At 43.1% G+C, this 23,574-nt stretch overlaps 1 protein-coding gene across 4 annotated transcripts in view; it reads left to right on the plus strand.

Moving 5' to 3' along the window:
- The window catches only part of ATP8A1 (ATPase phospholipid transporting 8A1), a 473,872-nt gene that overhangs the window by 267,451 nt on the left and 182,847 nt on the right, over positions 1-23,574 (plus strand). For all 4 annotated transcript variants that reach the window (XM_082272128.1, XM_082272127.1, XM_082272129.1 and 1 more), the window contains 5 exons: positions 3,325-3,436; positions 6,168-6,333; positions 16,797-16,924; positions 18,758-18,835; positions 19,704-19,792. In XM_082272128.1, coding sequence (XP_082128254.1) covers positions 3,325-3,436; positions 6,168-6,333; positions 16,797-16,924; positions 18,758-18,835; positions 19,704-19,792 — 573 coding nt within the window. The remainder of the gene's footprint in view (positions 1-3,324; positions 3,437-6,167; positions 6,334-16,796; positions 16,925-18,757; positions 18,836-19,703; positions 19,793-23,574) is intronic.

A 23,574-nucleotide genomic window follows, 5' to 3' on the forward strand; every position in this document is an offset into this window, starting at 1 on the left:
CTAACAATTTATTTCTTTTTAGATAGATTTTTTTTCTCCTGCTTTTTTCCTGTGAGATCTACAGTCCATTGCCAGACTGGGTAATTAGATAATCTAGGCCAGCGAGCGCGCACAGACCTCAGCTCAGCGCTAGGTTGGCCGTGACATAGCCCCACTGGACAGGGGCTGGCCTGCAAATCATTGCCTCGCAAGGTCTCATACGACTGGGTCTCGGCCCCGGGCGCAGCATTCCTCCTGGCTGACAGCCCCCCATATCAATGCCGAGGGGGTTCTATCTGGAGGGGTACATGGTTCCTAGTATGGTGAGTAGTTGTCCCCTCTCCCCCCGGAGGGTTTTGGGGTGGATGTGGGCCCCTCCATGGGACAGTCAGACCCCTGGGTTCCTCTCCTTCCCATCAGGCACCCCCCCTTCATCTGTCCCCCCATCTTACCAAAGATTCTGGCCAAATGGGACAAGAATTCGCAGTCTCTGGACAATCAGAACAACCTCATATAATGGCTTCAATCTCCGGCGCTTCGGCTGGGCAAATCCTTCCTCCCCTTGTATTGGACAGTGCTCACCATGGATGCCAGCCTGTCTGTCTGGGGAGGTGTCCTTGGCAAAAATGCTGCTCGGGATCTGGACACTGGAAGAGTCCAGACTACCGATCAATGTCTTGGAACTGGCGGCTCTGGAGGTAGCCAGCATTCTACGATGGACAGAATGGTTAGTTCCAGCCCTCCTGCCGTACACAATCCAGGGGTGGAAAAACGTCAGGCAGATTACCCCAGTCGGCAGGCGTTGGACCAAGGGGAGTGGTGCCTTCATCCGGAGGGGTTTCATCAGTTGCGCCTCCGGTGGGGCATCCCCGAGGTGGATTTGTTGGCTTCTCTGCTCAGCAGAAAAGTGCAGAGGTTTGTGGCTCGGTCACGGGATCCTCTGGCGGGCACCATAGATGCACTGGTGGCCCCAGGGGTCAGTATCGTCTGATTTACATCTTCCCTCCTCTCAAGCTTCTGCCAAGACTTCTAAGCAGAATCGAGGCAGAAGGGATTCCGGTCACCTTGGTGGCCCCAGACTGGCTTTGCCGGGCTTTGTACGCCGATCTAATAGGGCTGGTGGCCGACATTCCTTGGGAGCTTCCTCTCAGGAAGGATCTGCTGTCCCAAGGACCAATCTTCCATCCTCTTTACAGTCGCTGGCTATAACAGCTTGGCTGTTGAATGCCAGGTGCTGATGAATGGAGGTTTTGTCTGAGTCGCTGATTCCAATGCCGTTAAAAGCTAGGAAATCTACTTCTAGGAAGATCTACTATTGTACGTGGAAGATGTACATTGAGTCTCTTGGGGTTCATCCTCACTCTTTTTCGGTGGCTCAGATCTTGACCTACCTTCAACGGGGGGTTCATCAGAAACTGGCCTTGAGTACTATCAAGGGTCCGGTGTCAACCTTAGCAGTCTTCTTTCAACAGCCCTTGGCCACATACTCCCTGGTATGTACTTTTCTTCAGGGAGTTAGGCACTTGACCCCTCCGGTGCGGTCTCTGTTGCCACCTTGGGACCTCTATTTGTCTTCCAGAAGCCTCCTTTTGAGAATCTTCAGGAGATTCCCCTGCTTGCGCTGTCCCAGAAGGTAGCCTTTTTGGTGGCCATCACCTCTTTGCGCAGGGTGTCGTAATTGGCGGCGTTATCCTGATATTCTTACTTGGTGGTTCACAGAGATAAGGTGGTTCTTCGCCTCTGTCCGTCGTCCCTGCCTCAGGTTTTCTCAGATTTTCAGTTGAATGAAGACATTGTTTTGCTTTCTCTGTGTCCCATGCCTAAACATCCAGAGGAAATTGCTTTGCATGCCTTGGATGTGGTCCGAGCAATTAGGGTATACCTGGCAACTACGGAGTCTTTTAGGAAGTCAGACTCGCTATTTGTGCTTACGGATGGACCTTGGAAAGCGTTGTCCGCTTCCTCTCTGACCATTTCCAGATGATTCAGACAGATGGTGGTTCAGGCCTATTCCATCAAGAGTTAGATTCCTCCTTTCCCTGTTAAGGTGCATTCTATTTGGGCACTCAGTGCCTCCTGGGCCTTCTGTCATCAGGCGTCAGTGACGTAGGTTTGCAAGGCGAACACCTGGTCATTATTGCACACTTTCACAAAGTTCTATAGACTGAATGTGTTGGCATCTGTGGATCCTTCTTTTGGCCGCAGGTTTTTGGCAGGCTGCTGTTTAGAGGACCTGGTCCTCTTTGAGGGTGTATTTCTTTTTCAGGTGAGCTCCTGTTGTTTTGGTTGAGCTCCTGGTTGCTTATAGTTTGCCTTGGGAGTTAATTTTTAGCTGTTTCCGACCCCTTATGTTTAACATTGCTTTGGGACATCTCAATGGTTAAGAAGACCAGGAGCTGTATCCATCAATGAACGAAAGCGAAAATGGGATTTTTGACTTAGCGTAAAATCCATTTGTCTGATGTTAATTGATGGACACAGCACCCACCCCTCTGTGAAGTTGTTATTCTTCTGACACTGCTTGTAACAAAACTCAGGACCTATAGCAGGGAGAGGGAGTATACCCCCTGGGACTACCCATAGGCGTAGCCAGACTTTTATTCTGCCAGTGTCCTACTCCTGTAGGGGGCAGTATAACCCAATGGTTAAGAAGATCAGTAGCTGTCTGTTAATGAACATCAGAGAAATGGATTTTACGGTAAGTCAAGTCCCATTTTTCCCCACTGTATGTCAACTTTCGTATTAAAAATTGGTGCTGAGAACTTGGCACCAGGTAGTTGCCAGAGTGGGATTTAAAGTGTTGACAACAACTGGACTTTATTAACTCCATACACTCTGGCTGTCCCCAATGGTAAACCTTCTTTCACAAGCCCTAAAATGTCTGTTAAATGCTGAATTTACTTTAGGGCCATTTATTTTGTTTTTCACTTTTTTAAATAAAGGACTTGCCTCAAACTGGCTCTGGGTTTTAGTTTACTGTGGCCAATTTTTTGGTGAATGAGTAGGTGTACTATGTACCCCATACTCATTCACATAGGAGGCCAGAATCCTGGGGCCCCCTTTTTTAAAAGGGACTGTCGGATTCCAATAAGTCACCCTCTGCACAACCACTGGGCCAGGGTTCAATAAGGGCTTGGTATAGATTGTAGGGGAACCCAATGCTGTTTTCTTTTCTTTTGTTCATATTCTGCTGTAAGCAAAGAATTTTTTGAAAAATGTTTTGGGCTATTTGACCTCCAATCTTAAAACGATGGATAACATTTTGTGAATTGAGCCCCTTGTCTTTTATCTGCATTTGATAGGGTATCACCAGGAGGAAGTTTGATTTTTGTCTGTGTTTTCTAGGACTGTCCCGCTAGGCCCAGACCACATCCTTCTGAGAGGAGCCCAGCTGAGGAACACACAGTGGGTCCATGGAATAGTTGTTTACACAGGCCATGACACAAAACTAATGCAGGTAATCCATACCTTCATCATTCTGTCTGTCGCAAACTTCATTGTTGCTGAAAGTACAACTAAAGATCAAACTTTTTCTTTCGTTTTGGATGGAGTAGAGATGGATTAGAACACCTGTTTTTTTTTTTTTTTGCTGTCTGTGCCCTCGTCAGGGAGATTCACCCTCTCTATTTGTACTGTTTTATCATTGAATGTGAAAGTAGAAATTTTGGGTTGTCCCCAGAAAAGCAACAGAAGGAAAATTTTACAATGGGGACACTAGTTCTGGTGACCTAGGGGTCCCCAATGGATTCTCTTAATTTGCATGGGTTTCCTCCCACTACGTGTCTTGGCTATGGGACAGGAAGTGAAGGTAAATCTCCCAATGGGACACAAATGGCAAAAAAAATAAAAATACTGATGGGATTTATGACCCTCCCTTACTCTATGCAAATTGAAAAAAAAAAAGTTTTTCCAGGAGTTCTACTTTAACATCTGAATTCAGAAAACTCAAATGAAAAAAAACCTCACCGATGCCATCTTTCCATTCCATTAATACCATTGTGTCAGATTTAAGCTTACATAGACATTAGATGCCAGTTGCTCAATTTAACTGTGCTCACCATCCATCAAGGTTTAGTCAGAGCAATTGATCAGGCAGCCTAGAAAACCTATCCCTAACACGACTGTTTGTCCTTGAGATAATTGGAGATGGCAGGTCATCTCCTACCTCATTCATGGCAATAGATGTAAAGCTTAGTTGTGCAGGGTGCTTGAGAGCGGTGCATACAGATTTGGCATTTCGATCTAATCCCTGTAGAAAGACTATGAGCATCCATAGTCAATTGTGCCAATATATTTTTTCATAAAGATAGTCCTGTTAGTGGGAGGAGTTTTCATTCTCTCAAGGGATTCTCTGTTTTGTTGTTAAAGGGTTCCAGTGGGGTAGATTTTGCTATATTTTGTAAGGGGGTATTTTAGATGTTAATTTAGATAAGCAATAGTTACCTGCTTTTATAGTAAGTTAAAGAGGAACTTAACTGTGATTGAGCACTACAAACTAAAAAAAGGATTTCATTAATTTGTAATATTCAAAGTAAACTCACCCATCCATGTCTCCATTGTTTGAACCCCCCCCCCCCCCCCCCCAGCATTTTTAGCTGCAGCCATCTTGCATAAGGGCAGATGATTCATGCATTTACTAACTTGCAACCCACCTGTCTTTACTTCAGGCATGCAGGCAGGAGGGTGTGCTTAGCTGAAAAAAGCCCTTCCTCCAGATGAAAGGAAAAAAATAGCTCATGAAGGCTTATGGAATGTATGATATAATTTTGGCCTAGGCCAGAATCCAGGAAGAAACTGAAGGAATGTAAAAAAAAAAGTTTAAAACGAGTATAATATACCTTTTTATCTATTTACCAACGCTAGCAGCGTAAGGCTCAAAAGTAGATCATGTAAGGCCCCTTTCACACAGGCGGACCGATCCGTTCAGATCCGCCTGTTTGTTTTTTTGGCGGATCTGAACGGTCCCCCCATGCATTCCTATGGGGGATCGGATGTCAGGGGAGACATGTCCGCTGACATCCGATCCGTCAAATCTGGACGGATGGAAACCCTATTTTCCATCCGTCCAGCGGATCGGATGGGATCGGATGAGAACGGACCGACGGTCCGTTCCCATCCGATTTCCCCCATAGAGATGCATGGGGAACTGACAGCTGTGTCTCCACACACGGCGCGGAGACACAGCTGTCATCCTCCTGCTCTGCGGGGGATCGGATGATCGATCCCCCGCTGAGGAAAGCTGAGTCCGTTTGTGGACTACAAGTGTGAAAGAGCCCTTAATCAAAAAGTTTAGTTCCACTTTCAACACAAAAGTAGCCATATATCAGTGGTCAACTTTACATAATTATCTTTTTACATTTATGGTGGTATAGGCATCAGTTTAGAGTCTGGCTCTCTGTTTGTCACTACTACATTTGGGAAATCAGCACTTAGGGTTTTGTACAGCCAGACATTGAGCTCTGCACCATTCTACCTAAAAGGACAATATCTGTGGAGTGAGTTTCTCTTTTTATTGAGAATTTTTTTCTGTCATAGTCTCATTGCACATCCTTTTTTTACAAATATATATTATGTTAATAGACTGCAAAATTCACGGCCATGGTCTTGCTACTGAAGTGCTTTCATCTAAACCTGGGTGCATACTATAATTTTGTGAAAAGAAACCTCCAGATCACTATACGAACACAATAGCTCAGCAGGGAAGATCGCTGTACTGACAGGGGGACTGCCCCCCCCCACCACATGCCACAACACACTGATCGGCCAGCGGTGGTTTCCCAGCATGCTCATTCGACAGAAGCTGTTTGTGAAGACTGTCTTCTGTCGAACGAGGAGCTGTACACAAGGGCCAACAGTAGTCTCGTTCCTGGCGAACCAACCGTTTTTAGCCCATGTGTAACCAGCATAAGGCTCCTTTGACACAGTTTGTGTCTTTTCCGATCATCAGGGTTCTCAGAACATATCCCCTGCTAAATGTACTTTTGGCACACTTTCCATAGTTTCATGGACCTATGTTGGATAGATAGGTGTGTGTGTGCATATTGATTTGTCTACTTACAAATATTCCAAACCGAGACATTTATATTCTGGTCTAGCTCTATAAGCCATCACTGTTTTGTATCCGCTTAATAATGAGAATGTACTAACTAACTAGCTTGTACAAAATATTATTTCTCGCCTTTGTTTAGAATTCAACAAGACCTCCTCTGAAATTGTCCAACGTGGAAAGAATCACCAACATGCAGATCTTGCTTCTCTTTGGCACTCTCATCACTATCTCTTTAATCTGTTCTATTGGCGCCTCTATCTGGAATTCTAGGCATGACCAGAGGGACTGGTATCTTAACTTGAATTGTAAGAGAAAACATTTGTTTTGTTCACATTTATAATTTCTGTGCTTTCTGATTTAGTATTGTGGGTCCTTCACCCTCCCTTAATTGCACATCTAACTATTTAATAGACAAAAATTAGGTAAACACACAATTTTAACCAGCTTCTAAAATCCTCTTCTGTGTGTGGCCCTTGAGGACTGAAATTGGACAACCCTGAATAACCTATTTAGAGCAAATATTGTCTAAATACAGGCTGGCATGCGTATTCTTGAATCTTGGTGTGCTTTGTGTATTTCTTCCAGATCTGTTCAGTAATTTAGGATTAAACCTTTCCTTTGTGCAGGAGCTTCTTGTAATAAAAAACAGTTAGGGCTGCTCATAATCTTTATGCAGGGTGACTGGTCTTGTATCCGCCAGTGGTTTACTGCAGGCAACCTATAGTGGATAGGCCTTTTTGGTTTCTCCCACAGCTCTGCTTTCTGGACAGGCTATATAGTACAGTGCAGTGATGATGTTACGGTTTTCCGAGGTAGCATCTTGGTTTGTAGAAGCATTTGATGCACATAAAGTGTGTTTGTTTGATATATCCTTTGTGGCTATTGAGCAAAATATATGTGTGTGTATATGTGTATATATATATATATATATATATATATATATATATATATATATATATATATATATATAAAAATGCTTTAGGGTCCATTCACACTAGCACGACTTGTCAGGCGACTTGGTCGCCTGACAAGTCGCGGTCGGTCGCCTGCCATTGATTAGCACAGGACCCCTTCTAATAGGAGCGACACAAGTCGCTCCGACTTAGAAAAAGGGTCCTGTACTACTTTGGGGCGACCTGGAGGCGACTTGCATTGACTTCAATTATATGAAGTCCGTGCAAGTCGCGCCGAGGTCGGGGTGAACGCTGTGCACCGCGACTTCACAGGTCGCCCCAGCAAGTCATGTCACCCCTGTCTGATTGGGCTCTTAGGCTCCATTCACATCTAGGCCTTTTTGGGCGATTTTCTGCTCTAAGCCTCAGCTCTAAAAATGGCCCCTGTTCACATCTGAGCTTTCTGTCGCTTTAAGCATAACGCCCATCGCTCAAAATACAATATTCTGATTGTTAGTACACAGCTTTCAAGAGCTGATCATGACAGTTCAACAATATCCGAAGAGACAAGCACTGAAATCTTTCTTGTACGGTACCAGATCTTACTATTTTTGGTTAATCAGCACAGTATTAGTCCAAAAAAATATCTGAAGATCAAAGCAATGCATGCTCAAACTAGAGAATACATTACAATACAATATATTACATCACTTTGCAACAAAAAACAGACGATCATTCGTCCAATATTTTCATTGTGTGTACAAAACTGGTGAAAAAGACATCAGACTTTAGTTGAACATTCAAGCACAATCTGACATTTTCACAATGTCTTTGGCACCAATACAGGATTAAATCGGAATGCTTTGGCTACACAAGCGTTTCAGTTTAGATTAAGTGCTCTCAAACTTGAAAATTGGTTTCTAGTCATCATCTCAGCACACCAGTTCACTCATTGCTTTTTGAACGTAATCTGAGTACACCTGCATGTAAAACATGAGTTATTCCAGAAAGTCTAATTACTTTCTCTCATTTAAATTTCTTATGGCTGTCACTCTTTTGGGGTTGTGTTGCCCGCTGCTTTAATAGTGCAATAGAGTGCCAAAAGTCGTGTTTTTATCTCACAACAAACACGTTAAGCGCACTGTGGTTTGTGTGTTAACATACATTGCAATATAGCTCAGTAAAACGCATTTTGCTTCAACGTGCAGCTATGAATGGGCCCCTAATGTACTATTAGTTGATTACCATCTTTAGTTTACCCGTTACTCTCACCTGGTACCTGAAATTTAGTAGCTGTGTTTACACGCTAATCAGTTCATTAGAAGATCTCCAATTCAGCTGCATTATGAAGCGGGCAATTAGCTGGGGCTGTATAAACTAGTATAGTCCACACATTTTACCTGAATTTTTCTTTGGCTGCCTAAAAAGGTGAAATCCAGAATTTTAAATGTTTTCTGTGCCAATGGATTTGTTCTGTTCTACCAGTCTTGTGGTTCACTTGCCAATCTAAACAGCTTTTTCTGTCACTTGCCTTCTCTTTGTGTTATGAATCAGCATTACGGCCTCACGCACACTGGACGTTATAAACGTCAGTAACTTTGTAGTGAGTTTTACAGCGTTTTTTAGCTTTTTTTGCATTAGCGTTTTTTAGCAATTTTTGGCGTTAGCGTTTTTTTGGTGTTTTTAGCTGAAAATCACCCCTCTGCTATTTTAGTAACTCCAACAATCCCACAATGCAAAGCTTGCCAGAATTGCATCCCATAGGTGTTCACACCCTTGCAAAAAGGTTTAGGTGCGGTGGGAAAAGAGAGTCCTACAACATTTTGGTGCAAAGATGGACCCTTTTTTCCCTGCATCAAAATCGCATCGCATGGGTGTTCACATTTTCTGTCAAGTTCACTGCATTTTGCAGACTATTTCGGGGTGTCGTTCATGGAACATTAAGCCCCTGTTCACATCGGGCAGATTTGACATGTCAAATCGCATGCCAAATCAGAGCCTATTGCCGGCAACGTCCCTGTCCGAATTAGTGCAGCCCTGACTTTGCGGCGCTGCACCGATTCCCAAAAGTAGTTTCTGCACTACTTTTGGCAACAGGGTGATTCCAATAGACATCTGTGCATAAACCCATACAGATGTCTGTCAAATCGCCCCCCAAGTCGCACTGACATGTGAGTTTGAAATCGTGCGCATTCAGCTGAATGATTTAGAAGCCGCCCTCTGTGTGAACCTGTGCCGTTGCCGGCACTAGACTTCCGATTTGACATGCGATTCAACATGACAAATTTGCAGAATGTCAACGGGGGCTTTATGTTCCATGAACGATACCCTGAAACAGATTTCGAAATGCAGTGCGCTTGCCAGAATCGCATTGCATGGGTGTTCACACCCATGCAATGCGATTTAGATGTGTAGCAAAAAGGGTCCTACAACATTTTGGTGCAAATGTGATGCAATTTGAGCCATACAAAATATATGGCTCAGATCACATCGCACAGACATCACATGTGATGTCACATTCGGTGTTCACCATGCACTAGTGTGAACCCAGGCTATGTTCCATGAATGACACCTCGAAACAGAACCTAGGCTTAAAAAAAGCTATGCAATAAAAGAAATCAAAAAACGCCAGTTAGCGCGTTAGAGTGTTTTTTCAGCTGAAAACGCCACTCAAAACCAATTAGTTTTTTTTTACAGCCATAAACTGCCCCTGCCAAAAACTGCTGATAACAGCCTATGTGTGCATGGACACATAGGATAACATGCTGGGGCATTTATTGGCTGTAGAAAAAAACATCTGACTCCAAAAACAGCAGCTATAAAAACGTCCAGTGTGCATGAGGCCTACTAATCATTTTGTGTCCAAGAGCAAGTGGTAGGTGTGACGCTGAAAGCTTCAAAGCTGAAGCAGGAAAAACCAAATTAAATGCGAGTTGTTAAGGTTTTACATAGGTCAGGCTGTCCGCAAAAAAATGTTCTCTTGTCAGTAAAAGTATGCTTTGCAATTAAATAAATAAATTAGTGGCAAATTGGCAACTGTGCAGTAAGGCGAAACACCCATATTTCAATGTTCTGTACCCCATGTTGCACTTTGTCCCTTTTTGCTAGCTATAAGGAGGGACTGGACCAAATCCCCCCACCCCTTCGGTGGCTTTCTAGGAAGGAGACATCCACTTGTCAGGGCTCCAAGCACTTTCCCATGATGGGAGACCAATAGAGCTTTCTTTTGATGGTATTTACTTTGCTACCAGAGCTTTATTTTTAACGTTTTTGCGCACATGTTAAAATGCCCATTTATTTTAGGCCTGAAGATTAGTTAATCCCACTCCCAACATACATGACTGTAACTCACATGTGTGGCACGATCGTTTAGGCGTACTCGCTGCATGCATGTATTTATGTGGGGGCAGGGACTTTAATTTAATTCATTTTTTTTTTATGTATGTATTAAAAGTTTCTTTATTCTGTTGCTTGTTACCATCATTGCCAGTTGCATTAAGGCACTGGGACGCATTACTGTGTTGGCAGCAATGTTAATGCTCTGCTTTTCTCTACTGTTGTGTCAAGACATTTTTCAGATGTGCACAATGTTATGTCTTTCTTTTTCTTTGTGCATTTGAAAGGGTTTTCTTTCCAGCAAGGGGTGATCAATTGTGCAGGAGGTTCCTGGAACGGAGAGTATACTGGATTTAAAGGTTGGATTCCAGGATCCTCCTGGGCTTGAATCAACATTAGGACATAAAAGTTTATCCTAAATTATATTAATAATATCTCTGCATTTTCAGAGTACTTCTTTCTCTTGAGTATTGCTAATTTGTTGCGAGATATACAGATTTTATTATGATGGGGGTTTTGTTTTTAAATGAAGTGTGGAATGGTAATTGATTAACTCCGCCTTCCTCTGTAAAGGTTGAAGGGTATATATGAAATGGTGTTTTGTAGCCATGACTGAAACGTGTTAGGGCTCTTTCACACGGGCGTTCCGCATGTCCGTATATCATCCTATTTTTTTGCGGATGATATACGGACATAATGTATGTCAATGGCATTGTGAATGTCAGCGGATGACCATCCGCTGACATCCAATTTTCGTCCTTTCAGTTCTGTTTCGTTTTTTGAAACGGAACAGAACCCTATTTTTGTTCCGTTTAAAAAACGGAACGGATGCAAAATCGGATGTGCCGCAATGCCCATAGACATACATTATGTCCGTATATCATCCGCAAACGGATGGGATGATATGCGGACATACGGAGCGGATAACACAAATGTCATCCGTGTCCGTGCAAAAAAAAAAAAAGCGCCGGAGCGGAAGAAAAAAACTGAGCGGCCGTGTGAAAGAGCCCATAGTGTGCTGTTTTTACATGAGCTGTATGTCTTTTTGTTAACTATATTTGATGACTTGGTGTTGTGTGCAGACAAAGAGACAAACATTCACGGACTACGTTTTTAGATTTGTTTTCGCCGATGTCTGCAAAATAACAGATGGTTGGCAATCAAGCCTGACTGTCACCTGTCTGGCTATGCATTGTGACAGATCTGTGATCATCACAAGATTGGATAAACAGAATGTTAAATCCCCCGGCAGGTAGAAAAGGTACAAAGATATGTTTTTGCAAATTTTTGCCTGGTTTTTCATAACAGGTTATGAAATGCTTCTGCACAGTGATCTTGACCCATAAGTGTCAGTTGATCCTTGTTACCTCGTGTTACTTATTAAAAGTATACAAATGAACAATTTTTTCCCAGTCCTCTTCCAGAACGGCTTAATTAAAGATAGGCTCCTTCCACCTAGGATAGGAGAAACAATCCACATTAGTTTAGATACAGGTGTGAGACCATAGTTCCTCAGTTTTTTTGTGTTTCCTCAGCCTCCCTACCCTGGCCTCTCCTTAACTGGGGCGGTGTCCCTAGGGAGGGTTAGCTGGGGAACTCGGGTCCCCCTGATACCTTTGGTATGGGGGGGGTTGGGGGAGCCCTTCTCCCTGTTTTTGGTGTCCAATAGGGGGGAGCCACAGCAGAGGCTTACCCGGTCCTTGCAGGCATTGCAGAACATGTCATTTCCGGCCAGTATCCTCCAGGCAGTGCAGCGCAACTAACACAGTGGCCATCTTGTCTGTGGTCCGCCGTTGTCCTGGACCATCCCGGATGAAAGAAAAGGGGGAAAAACAGCGCTGCACCAAAGGATCGGCGTCCCAATCCACAGGATCCGGTTTGGGGCCTGCAGGGACAGATAGGAGTGGTGCCTATTCGGGCATTGCGGTGCACATAAGGAAGCGGCAATCCTTAGACTCCCTGCATTGCAATGGAGGTGGCTTCTGCAGAGGAGGTGGATCAGGGGACGAACGCAGATCCTGGCCCTAAGGTAGGCGAATGATGTAGGCTCATTAGCACTGTTATCTGACACTGGTGGAGGGGCACTAGCGGTAGCCTGTTTGTTATACACACTTAATAGTTTGCAAGGTGTGAGGGTCACCGTTGGTCTTCCTCTCTCCAGTGTGTGTTTTTTTGTTGTTGCACCTGGCTATGTCTTTACAGCTCGATGTTCGCTCGTGCCTTGCAGAGCAGTTCAGGGGGATGTCCCCAAAAAGAAACGTGCCTCGTGCAAACAAAAATTGTCATCTGTTTAGAAAAAGTGCTTTGCCAAGACTGCATTGATGCAATAACTAAAAAAGAAACACGCTCTATGTTTAGAAAGTTGCTGGATACCATGAATACAGAGATGGTTAAAACCTTTAAGTCTTTTAGATCATCTCTGCAAGAACAAGGATCCGCGGACGTCTCTTCCCAGCACTTCATATGCTAGCACAGTACTGCAGGCCCACATGTCCGCTTCAGTCATAGAAGAACAGGGGATGATAGAACTGGAAGATAATGTGTGAAAAGAAAGGGGGGGGGGGGGGGAGTATAGAGCAACCAAAGAGTTGGTGGAACTATACCGAGGGGGATTTAAATGTGCCTCATAGAATATCTGTGTATGCATATACAAAATTCAAACAATATATATATAAAAAATAACAAAGAATATTTTATTTGAATACAGAATACATTAAAATCTACATTCTTTGATCCATATGGACCCTCAAAATTGGATAAATAGTACAAAATTCACAATAAGATTTTTGTGCTATTTATCCAATTATCCTTTCTTTTCACACATAGTATTCACATGGGGGAAGGTGCCATTATACCTTTTTTTTTCTCTTATAGGCCTTGATCTCCCCCTCCACAATTTTCAACAACTGGAAGATAACTCCAGTGAAAATTCTAACGCTGAAGAACAAGTAAGAAAAAAAAAAAGCAAGTCGAGTGCAAAAAAAAAAAAGCAGACAGTTTACTGAAAATTATTTAGGATACTTTGGGGTTAGAAGAAAAAGCCAAAGTTTATCGGTACATAAGCTCTATGTAGGTTTACAGTCAAAACAGGCAAGAACATTCCCCATACAGGCCGCATTGGAGGACACAGGGGTGCTTAAAGATAGAATGGATAGAAAGGATGAAGGTTATTTAAAGAAGGCATAGGATGCAGGAGCTGCTAACTTTCAGTCAGCCATTGCGTCCACCTGTGTAGCCAGAACACTGGACCTCTGGTTGAAGCAGTTAAAAATTTCCCTGGAAAAGAACACCGCTAAAGAGGAGACTTTGGATTCACTCCCCATTCTCAACAAAGCCGTTGCTTATATTGCTGATGCTTCCGCAGAGGCCATCAGGTTTTCAGCTAGATAAACAGCTCTCATAAACTAAGCTAGATGGTTGAGCTGTCTCAAATCTTAGACAAGGGATGCAGCTTCTAAAGTGAAATTATGCTCATTACCATTCAAGGGTGGCTTAATAGTCGGTGGAGACTTGGATTTGGTTTTGGAGAGTTCTACAGACAAAAAAGGTTTTCCAATACCAAAGAAACAGTCCAAAAAGCCTTTTCGTCCTTTCAGGAAAGCCGGTCAAAAGAACTCAGACAAAAAGACCAAAATAGACCCTGGCAACAGAGGAAGGGCAAAGGCAGAGGGGGATTTCTGTTTAATCCCTCCCAAACTAAAGACAAAAGCCAATGACTCCCCTTGCAGGGTAGAAGGGAGGCTGGGGACTTTCCTACCCTCTTGGCAGAGGGGTACAACAAACAAGTTCATCTTGGATCTAATAGACAATGGATACAGGATAGAATTTAATCATATATAGCCCCAAATCGTTTTTGGGTGACTCCACTGCCGAAGGACTCAGATATGGCAGCTGCCATGACGAATGTAATCCAGGGGTTTCTGGATCAGGGAGTCATTTCCCCCATCCCTCAAGAGCAAAGTTATGGGGGTTCTATTTGCATGTTTTCATCAGAAAGAATCCTTTGGGGAAATACAGGTTGGTCCTGAATTTAAAGGAAGTCAACAAAAGTGTTTACAAAAAATTAAAGATGGACACTATCTTCATGAAGAGAGAGCTATTTTTCAGAGAAACTTTCATGGCGACGATCGACCTAAAAGATGCATACCTGCATTCTCTGGATGCATACCTGCATACTCTGATCAGAGGCTGCTCCAAACCCTTCCTCGGGTTTGCAGTGAAAGGACCGGGCCAGACAATCTCTCCAATTTAATGCCCCCCCAATCAGGTTGGCATCTGATCCCAGAACTTTCACAAAGGTCCTGGTAGAAGCCTTACAGGGGTTGAGGACCTCAAGTATCCAGATAATACCCTACCTGGACGATTTGCTGGTATTTGCAAAGTCCTCCACAGAGCTGGAGAAAAACCTAATCTACACAATAAACCATCTGCAATCGCTGGGGTGGATTGTGAACTTGGAAAAGTCAAATTTGCGACAATCACAGAAAGTTGTCTTTCTACGTTACATACTGGGTTCAGGGGAAGCAAAAATATATTTACCAGAAGAAAAGAAAGATCTATTGAAGATAGAAAATTCCAATTGTCTCCTGAGACAGGCAGTGTCCATCAAAGAGATGAGGAGGCTGTTGAGTCTGATGACGGCATCTATCCCAGCAATCTCCTAGGCGCAGGCGCACATAAGGATGGTGCAGAATTTTTCCCTGTCAGTGTGAAACGGGCAACAGAGTGACAAAGACAGTGGTGCACAGCGCAAAATAGGTATACTGAATAAGGTGACAAATGTGTAAATTGTAAACGTGCAATAGTGCAAAACTGATATGGCCTTGGCTGTTGCATCTCCACCCTAAAGTGAAAATTCCTCTGAAGTGCCTCAATAGTGCAAATCAAATACAAATAATATTGAAGTTTGTATGCATACATACATAATTACATGTGCATAAATCAATATAACATATGAATAAATATACAGATATATAAAGAAGTCCCAAAAAAAGTTCAGTTCTCTAAGCAAGTAGCCAGTGAAAGTGCAATGTGCTTAGGTGCTCCTTATTATGCTGATCATTGCCAATCCGTGCCAAAGTAAAGTACAATATCGTGAGGATCCACTCCCTATGGATACTTCAACTTACCAGACTGCCAGGACCCCCTAGCAATACTGCATGTGGGTCAAACACGCTTAGTCCGGTGTGGAATGGGATCTTTTTCCTTGGGACTGGTTAGATTCCAATAATCGATCTCCCCCAGATGGACCAATATGGTATGGGCCTGTAAGGAAGGAAGACTCAAAATAGTGTAATCCTGTTTAAATGATTTATTAAATAAAACACGAATAACACTCACATTTTTGAATAGTAAGAAAAGCCTTGCAATGGATGCAATCTCATGCGGCTGAAGAGACTTCCTGGTTGGCGGTGCTCGCTCGGGCTGCGCTGGTCCCAACTTGGGTTCCACTGCGACCGGAAGGGACGTATACTCAAGCGTAAACTGTAAATTGCGGCAACAGAGTACCTTGAAGGATTGAGTAACCCTGCCAGATGAAGTAAGAGTCCTTGCATTGGTGGCTGCAGGAAGACAGCTTGTCAAAAGGGAAATCTTGGAGAATCCAGTCTGGATAACGAATGCGAGTGCAGATGTCTGTCAAATCGCTCCCCGAAGTCGCATGAAAAGTGCTTCAGGCTGTGGCCCCCCCTTAGCAGTTATGGTTTCTGTAATGTCACTCTCATTAAGCTGTCCTGGAAGATGACTGGGGAAAAACTAATTTATTTGTTAATTTAATTTGCAGGAATCTTCCAGAGCGGCGCTGCTTCCCGCCCTGGTATGTGTATTGTAGTATGGGTGATAACACGGACATTGTCTGTGCCTTTGGTTATTTATTATTACTGAGGAACTATGGTCTCAGACCTGTATCTAAACTAATGTGGATTGTGTTTGCTGTGCTTGGTGGGGGGGAGTCTATCTCTCATTAAGCCGTCCTGGAAGATTCAAGGTAACAGGTAATAATAACTTTGTTTTTTTTTGTTTTTTTTTCTCATTTTTTTCTCATTGAATAATTACATCAGATCTGGTTATACACACATTGCCCTAACCTACCACAACTAAAAACCCCAAAAAATTGTCGTCACATGGAATGCAATGATTGGCTGAGCACTGCCTTTATAACAATTGGCTTTTAGGTCATATACAGTAACATCCTGGTCACAGGGATATACAATTCACGAGGTGCAAATTTAAAAGGGCTCCCTGTTGAAAAGAGGTAGATATTCTCCCAAAATGTTCAGATGTTGCCATTTGTCAGGGTAGTAGTAGGGGAAAGATGGTCGGTTCATCAACAGATCTTGTTCTTGGTAATATTTAAACGGTTAGAGATTACACTCTGTTTGGAGTATGATCACATTTGGAAAAGGCAGCAAAAGTGTTAAGAGCATTAGTCTGCTGTAGAGATATGCTGTGGGCTGTGTGGCAGATTGTTTTGTATGAAAAGCAAGTCACTTGTCTGGAAGCAATTGTAACATATTCCTTTATCTGTGATCACTGAACAGATGGTGGAGCTAACAACTTTGGACTGAATTTTTTAACATTTATCATTCTCTTCAACAATCTCATACCCATCAGTTTGCTGGTAACTTTGGAAGTGGTGAAATTTATACAAGCATACTTCATAAACTGGGTAGGTGTTTCAACTTAAACTATTAAACTATCGATTTGGTTTGTTGTGTTGTATTGCATGTATGTGTATTTTTGTACTTTGAAAGCAAATCAGATCTCAATGGGGAAAAATATAATGCTGGATAACCGTACTGATATTGACTGGGTAATATGTTAGGAACGAAGGATGCCGCATCGTTTGATGGAAATGAAAATGATCAACCCACAGAGGGCTGAATTCAAAAACATCCCCAAAATCAAAGTGATAAAATGAAGCAGCAGGCTAGTCCATTTTGCTGAAATTTCATTGCAGCAACTCAAAATGGTACTCTGTAGTTTATATGGCCCCCACGTGCTTGTATGTATGCCTGACAACATCGGGGCATGCGCCTAATGAGACGACGGATGGTGTCCTGGGCTATTTCCTCCCAGATCTGGATCACGGCATCACTGAGCTCCTGAACACACTGAGGTTCAACCTGGTGGCATCAGATGGACCAAAACATAATATTTCAGAGGTTTTCTATTGGATTTATGTCAGGCGTGCGTGGGGGCCATCAATGGTATCAATTTCTTCATCCTCTAGGAATTGGGTGCATACTTTCACCACATGAGGCTGGTCATTGTCATGCACAAGGAGGAAGTCAGGACCCAACGCACCAGCGTAGGGTCTGACAATGGATCCAAAGATTTCATCCTGATACCTAATGGCAGTCAGGGTGCCATTGTCTAGCCTGTAGAGGTCTGTGAATCCCTCAATGGATATGCCTCCCCAGACCATCACTGACCCACCACCAAAAACCGGTCATGCTGACCAATGTTACAGGCAGCATAACGTTCTCCATGGCTTCTCCAGACCTCTTCACGTCTGTCATGTGCTCAGGGTGAACATTCTCCCATCTGTAAAAGCACAGGGCGCCAGTGGCAGACCAGCCAATTCTGGTGTTCAATGGCAAATGCTAATCAAGCTCCATGGTGCCGGACAGTGAGCACAGGGCCCACTAGAGCAGTGGTTCTCAACTCCGGTCCTCTGGACCCACCAACAGGCTGCTCAGTGATTGCAGTATTCTGGTCTGCATCTCCCCAAGGTAATACTTAAAACCTGGCCTGTTAATGGGTCCTGAGGACTGGAGTTGAGAACCACTGCACTAGAAGATATTGGGCCCTCAGGCCACCCTAATGGAATCTGTTTCTGTTTGGTCAGAGACATTCACACCAATAGCCTGCTGGAGGTCATTTTGTAGGGGCTCTGGAAGTGCTCATCCTGTTACTCCTTGCACAAAGGAGCAGATACCAGTCCTGCTGATGGGTTAAGTACCTTCTACGGCCCTGTCCAGCTCTCCTAGAGTTACTGCCTGTCTTCTGGAATCTCCTCCATGCTCTTGAGACTCTGCTGTGAGATAGAGAAAACCTGCCAATGGCACGTTTTGATGTGCCATCCTGGAGGAGTTGGACTGCCTGTGCAACCTCTATAGGGTCCAGGTATCGCCTCATGCTACCAGTAGTGACACTGACCCTAGCCAAATGCAATACTAGTGAAAATCAGTCAGAAAAGATGAGTAGGGAAAAAAACGTCAGTGCCCTCCACCTGTAAATCCAGGTAAATGAGATGACCTCCAAATCTGTTTTGGAGGTCATCTCATTGTTGCCCATCTAGTGCACATGTTAATTTAATTAACACCAAAGCAGCTGAAACTGTTAACAACACCCTCTGCTACTTAACTGACCAGATCAATATCCCAAGAGTTATTACTGATTAAAAAGTGTCTCTTTAACTTTTTTTAAACAATGTATATAGAAAAATACTACATATACAGTATATTACTTTTCATTTTTTTTTTTTTTGTGTGATCAGGACATAGACATGCACTATGAAGCAACAGACACCTCTGCCATGGCCAGGACATCTAATCTCAATGAGGAACTGGGGCAGGTGAGTTAAAGAAACTGAAAACTTTTTTTCTTCCTTTGCTATGCCTTTACAAGCAAAGATCACACCGGTTGCCTTAGTATGTCAAAAACGTAACAATCCTAGATGATTGGTACTCCCTTGTAGGTTCAAAAGAAGAGACATACGTTTATTAAACAAAACTTTTCGTCCTGCCTGAACGGTGTGCACTTGGATAACAACCAGAAATTAGGAGTACTCCATAGATGGATGTCTTGCTAACAAATTAAATATAAGCCGAACTGGCACATGCATGGGCATCTTTGTTGCATTAACCTCTTGCCACCCATTTAACGCATATGTGCGGCAGCAAAGAGGGTGGGCTTTAACGCCCACAAACCGCACATATGCATCCATGGGCAGTGCAGGTTTCTGTGCTAAAAAGGTGCACACTGCATGTTCCCAGCATAGTGACCAAGCTGTCAGATACAGCTTCCTGTCCCTAATATTGATTGGGAGCTGCTGTGACCTGCCTCCCAATAAGCTTTAGCTGCACTTTTATGTCTGAGGGGCAGGGAGTTCTGCCTAATCATAAGACCACTGTAGTAGGCTGTCGCAGTGGTCACATGATCCAGCAGAACTCCCTGCCCTTCAGGCATAATAGCACAGTTAAAGCTTGATCAGGTATGCCAATTAAAAGGTTGGACTTCATAGGCTGCATACTTCTTCCAGATCAGTGATACCTGGTAGTAAAGCAGGGACAAAGTTGTGTGTGTTTTTTTTTTTTTTTTTTTTAATTATTTGCTTTTTTTAATGTTCATATATACTACTAACAGGTTTTTGTGCTGTCTGTTACATTAACAGTGGGTTCTAATTTCTGTGTTTTGTATCTTGTGTTTTTTTTTAAATTTAGGTAAAATACATATTTTCTGACAAAACTGGAACCCTAACGTGCAATGTTATGCAGTTTAAAAAATGCAGTATTGCAGGAAATGCCTACGGGTAAGTAAATTCTATATATGGGTTATCTTTTTTTTTTTTTTTTTAACTCTGTAATTGTTCCAAATTAAAGTATACTTTGTTCATCAGCTCAGTGTGTTTTAGAGCTGTATTTATCAGTAATGCCAGATACAAAGTAATAGGAGGTGAAGTAAAAAATGTTGTAATTGCATCATATATTGTGGTAGTGCAATATCATCTATGCTTTTCCTAGATCCAACAAGTGTAAGTTTTGAAAAAAGGATGGGTAACCAGGTGTTACAGATTCAGTATATAGTATTTTTTGTCCAAGCAGTGCTATGTTTTTTTTTTTCCTTTGTTAGTCCATATATTCTCCCATGTTACCAAAAATCTATTTTGTAGTTTATTCATGCAGATATGATTGGTCTTTTTTTTATAAAAACATTTGACTTTGCACTCTGATATTACTGCCGTATATCAAATAGAAATGGGAATTATGCTCAATTCTTAGACACCATGAGGTTGATTTACTAAAGCTGGAGAGTGCAAAATCAGGTGCAGCTCTTCATAGAAACCAATCAGCTTCCAGGTTTTTTTTTTTCTTTTGTCAAAGCTTAATTGAACAAGCTGAAGTTAGAAGCTGATTGGCTACCATGCACAGCTGCACCAGACTTTGCGCAATCCAGTATTAGTAAATCAACCCCATGGTGTCTAAGAAATGAGCCTTTTTAAATGTACAGTCAGGTCCATAAATATTGGCACATCGACACAATTCTAATCTTTTTGGCTCTATACACCACCACAATGTATTTGAAATGAAACAAACAAGATGTGCTCTAACTGCAGATTTTCAGCTTTAATTTGAGGGTATTTACATCCAAATCAGGTGAAATGTGTAGGAATTACAACAGTATGTATATGTGCTTGGTAATGGAACAATTGGCCGCTCAGCTGTTCCATGGCCAGGTGTGTGTTATTCCCTCATTATCCCGTCTACAAGGAGCAGATAAAAGGTCCAGAGTTCATTTCAAGTTTGCTATTTGCATTTTGAATCTGTTGCTGCCATCAGAGAGATAGCAAAAACATTAGGTGTGGCCAAATCAACTGTTTGGAACATCCTTAAAAAGAAAGAACGCACCGTTGGTGAGATCAGCAACACCAAAAGACTCGGAAGACCACGGAAAACAACTGTGGTGGATGACCGCGGAATTATTTCCCTGGTGAAGAAAACACCCTTCAGAACAGTTGGCCAGATCAAGAACACTCTCCAGGAGGTAGGTGTATGTGTCTCAAAGTCAACAATCAAGAGAAGACTTCACCAGAGTTACATAGTTACATGGTTTGTGAGGTTGAAAAAAGACATCAGTCCATCTAGTTCATCCTATGATGTGTGATTTGATGTTAAACGTACATTGTATACCCCTGTATGTTGTGGTCTTTAAGGTGCCCATCTAATCGTTTTTTGAAGCTATCGATGATCCCTGCTGATACCACTGCTTTGTGGAAGAGAATTCCACATCCTTACTGCTCTGATAGTAAAGAACCCCTTACGTATTTTTAGGTTAAAACATTTTTCCTCTAGTTTTAGTGAGTGGCCCCGTGTCTTATTGTATTCCCTTTCTCTGAAAAGTTTATGCTAGGGTCCTCACCAGTACAGTATTTGTACATTGATATATCCCCCCTCAAGCGTCTCTCCAGAGAGAATAAGTCCAGTGCCCGTAGTCTTTCCTCATAGCTGATGTCCTCCATTCCCCTAATTATTTTTGTTGCCCTTCTCTGGACTCTCTCCAGTTCCAGCACATCCTTTCTGAGGACCGGTGCCCAGAACTGGACGGCATACTCCAGGTGTGGCTGGACCAGGGACTTGTAGAGTGGGAGAATAATCTCTTTATTTCTGGAGTGAATCCCCTTTTTTATACATGCCAGTATTTTGTAGGCTTTGCTTGCAGCGGCTTGGCATTGCATGCCACTTCCAAGCCTGTTGTCCACTAGGACCCCCAGGTCCTTTTCCATCTTGGAATCACCCAGAGGTTCTCCCCCTCATGTGTAGCTTGCTTTCGTGTTTCTTTTTTTTTTTTTTTTTTTTAATAAGATTTTATTGTATTATATCGTCAAACAAAGGAACAATAATAACGTTAACAGTATACAGCGTATATAATAGTTGAACAAGAGCTTGGTAAAACTGAGGAAGTATAGAATAATCCACAGAGTCACAAATAAGGCATGATAGCCAGGCAATCCGAGTGTGGCAGGGTTAAAAGGGGGGGAGGGACGAGGGGTGAGGAACTCTCCGCCAATGAGAAACATGAAATAAGACTTTAGAACAGGGAATATTCCAAGATATTGACTGCACATCCAGGTTAGTCTGAACAAAACCTTCAATACAGTAGAGACAGCGATGCCAAGATGAGAGGGTTTTGTGTGAAAGGTCTAGAGAATACGGAGCTGGGGACGTGGCTCCAGAAATGGGTCCTTTCGCCCTCCTCTATGTATCTGTGAGCAGTGGTTGGGGAATCCAAAAGGGCTAGCGGTGGGAGTTCAATTCCGCAGGAAAGGAGCCCATTTGCGGTGGAAGGTAGCAGAGTTACTGAGATTGGAGGTTTTAAAATCGAGTTTCCTTGTCATAGAGTTGCTGCAGTCCTGTTATAAAGTCTGATAAGGAACATAAGGATGTTTGTGTCCATTTGGCCAAGATGGACCTCCTGGCCACCATGTAGCAAGTATTCAGCCAAGATTTGTGGTTTTGGAGGATGCAAGATTGTGGACTAGAGAGAGTTTGGGTAAGCCTAGTGAAGGAGCCAAATACTAGCAAGTGAGGACCGTCTTGGAGGTTATATACTGGTTTACCTGGCTCCAAAAAGACTGAATCCGAGGGCAGTACCAAAGTCTGTGTGCTAGAGATGGCTTGGGTAAAAAAACAAAACGGGCAGCAGGGAGCAGGTGATGCGGATTGGTTCCGGAGGTACGGGATGTAGCTGCGGTGAAGAATCTTAAATTGCTGTTCCCTCCAAAACTCATTGGTGATATACTTGCCGGTGGTTAGGTAACTAGTGAGGATACTGCCATAAGCATCTTGGGCAGGGAAGTCTTTTTCCCAAGGGGTAGTGACAAATGCAGATTTAGATATCATGGGGTGGTTGGGGAAACCTTGGTAGATGTCCGAGATTTTATGAAGTTGGAGTTCGAGGTAAGTATCAGATTCTTTTGAAAGCGAAGGGAACGTGTGCGACAAATTTTTGCCACAAAGCTCGTGGCTTGTAGAATACCCAGCGTGTGCCCTTTGGATAGGTCAAATTGTGTAAGAATATGAGGTATCTCGAGGGGTTTGCCGTTGTCTGGGTCGAAGAGTTGAGCGAAATATTGGAGGCCCTTTGATGGCCAGGAGGTGAATGGATGCAACTGTTGCGCCTGAGGGAACAGAGGGTGGCCCGCTATGGGCAGGTGTGACGACATGGTAGAGGTTCCTTTCAGTTTTTTCTGCAGTTCCCTCCACGTAATGACAGTGTCCCGCAATAAAATGTTGTTCCTGAGGGGGTGTGGTATGTCCCTGTGTTTGCAATGCAACATTGCTCATAAAGTATAGGGGGTAACCAATTGGGATTCCAGTGCATAGTTAGAGTATTTGGATGTTTTGCCAATCCAATCCAGCCCCACCCTAAGAAAACAGGACGGGTTATAAAGACTGACATTTGGGAGTGCCACCCCCCCCCCTTCCTTTTTGGCCAGGAACAGCTTTTGCAGGGCCATGCGTGGTTTTTTTACCTTTCCAAAGGAAAAGGAAAGAGGTGAGGGCTCTGTGTAATTTCTGAACTTCTTCTGATCTT

This window comes from Pelophylax lessonae (assembly GCF_965119305.1).
Source record: "Pelophylax lessonae genome assembly, chromosome: 1".
In the NCBI taxonomy this organism is placed as follows: Eukaryota; Metazoa; Chordata; class Amphibia; order Anura; family Ranidae; genus Pelophylax; species Pelophylax lessonae.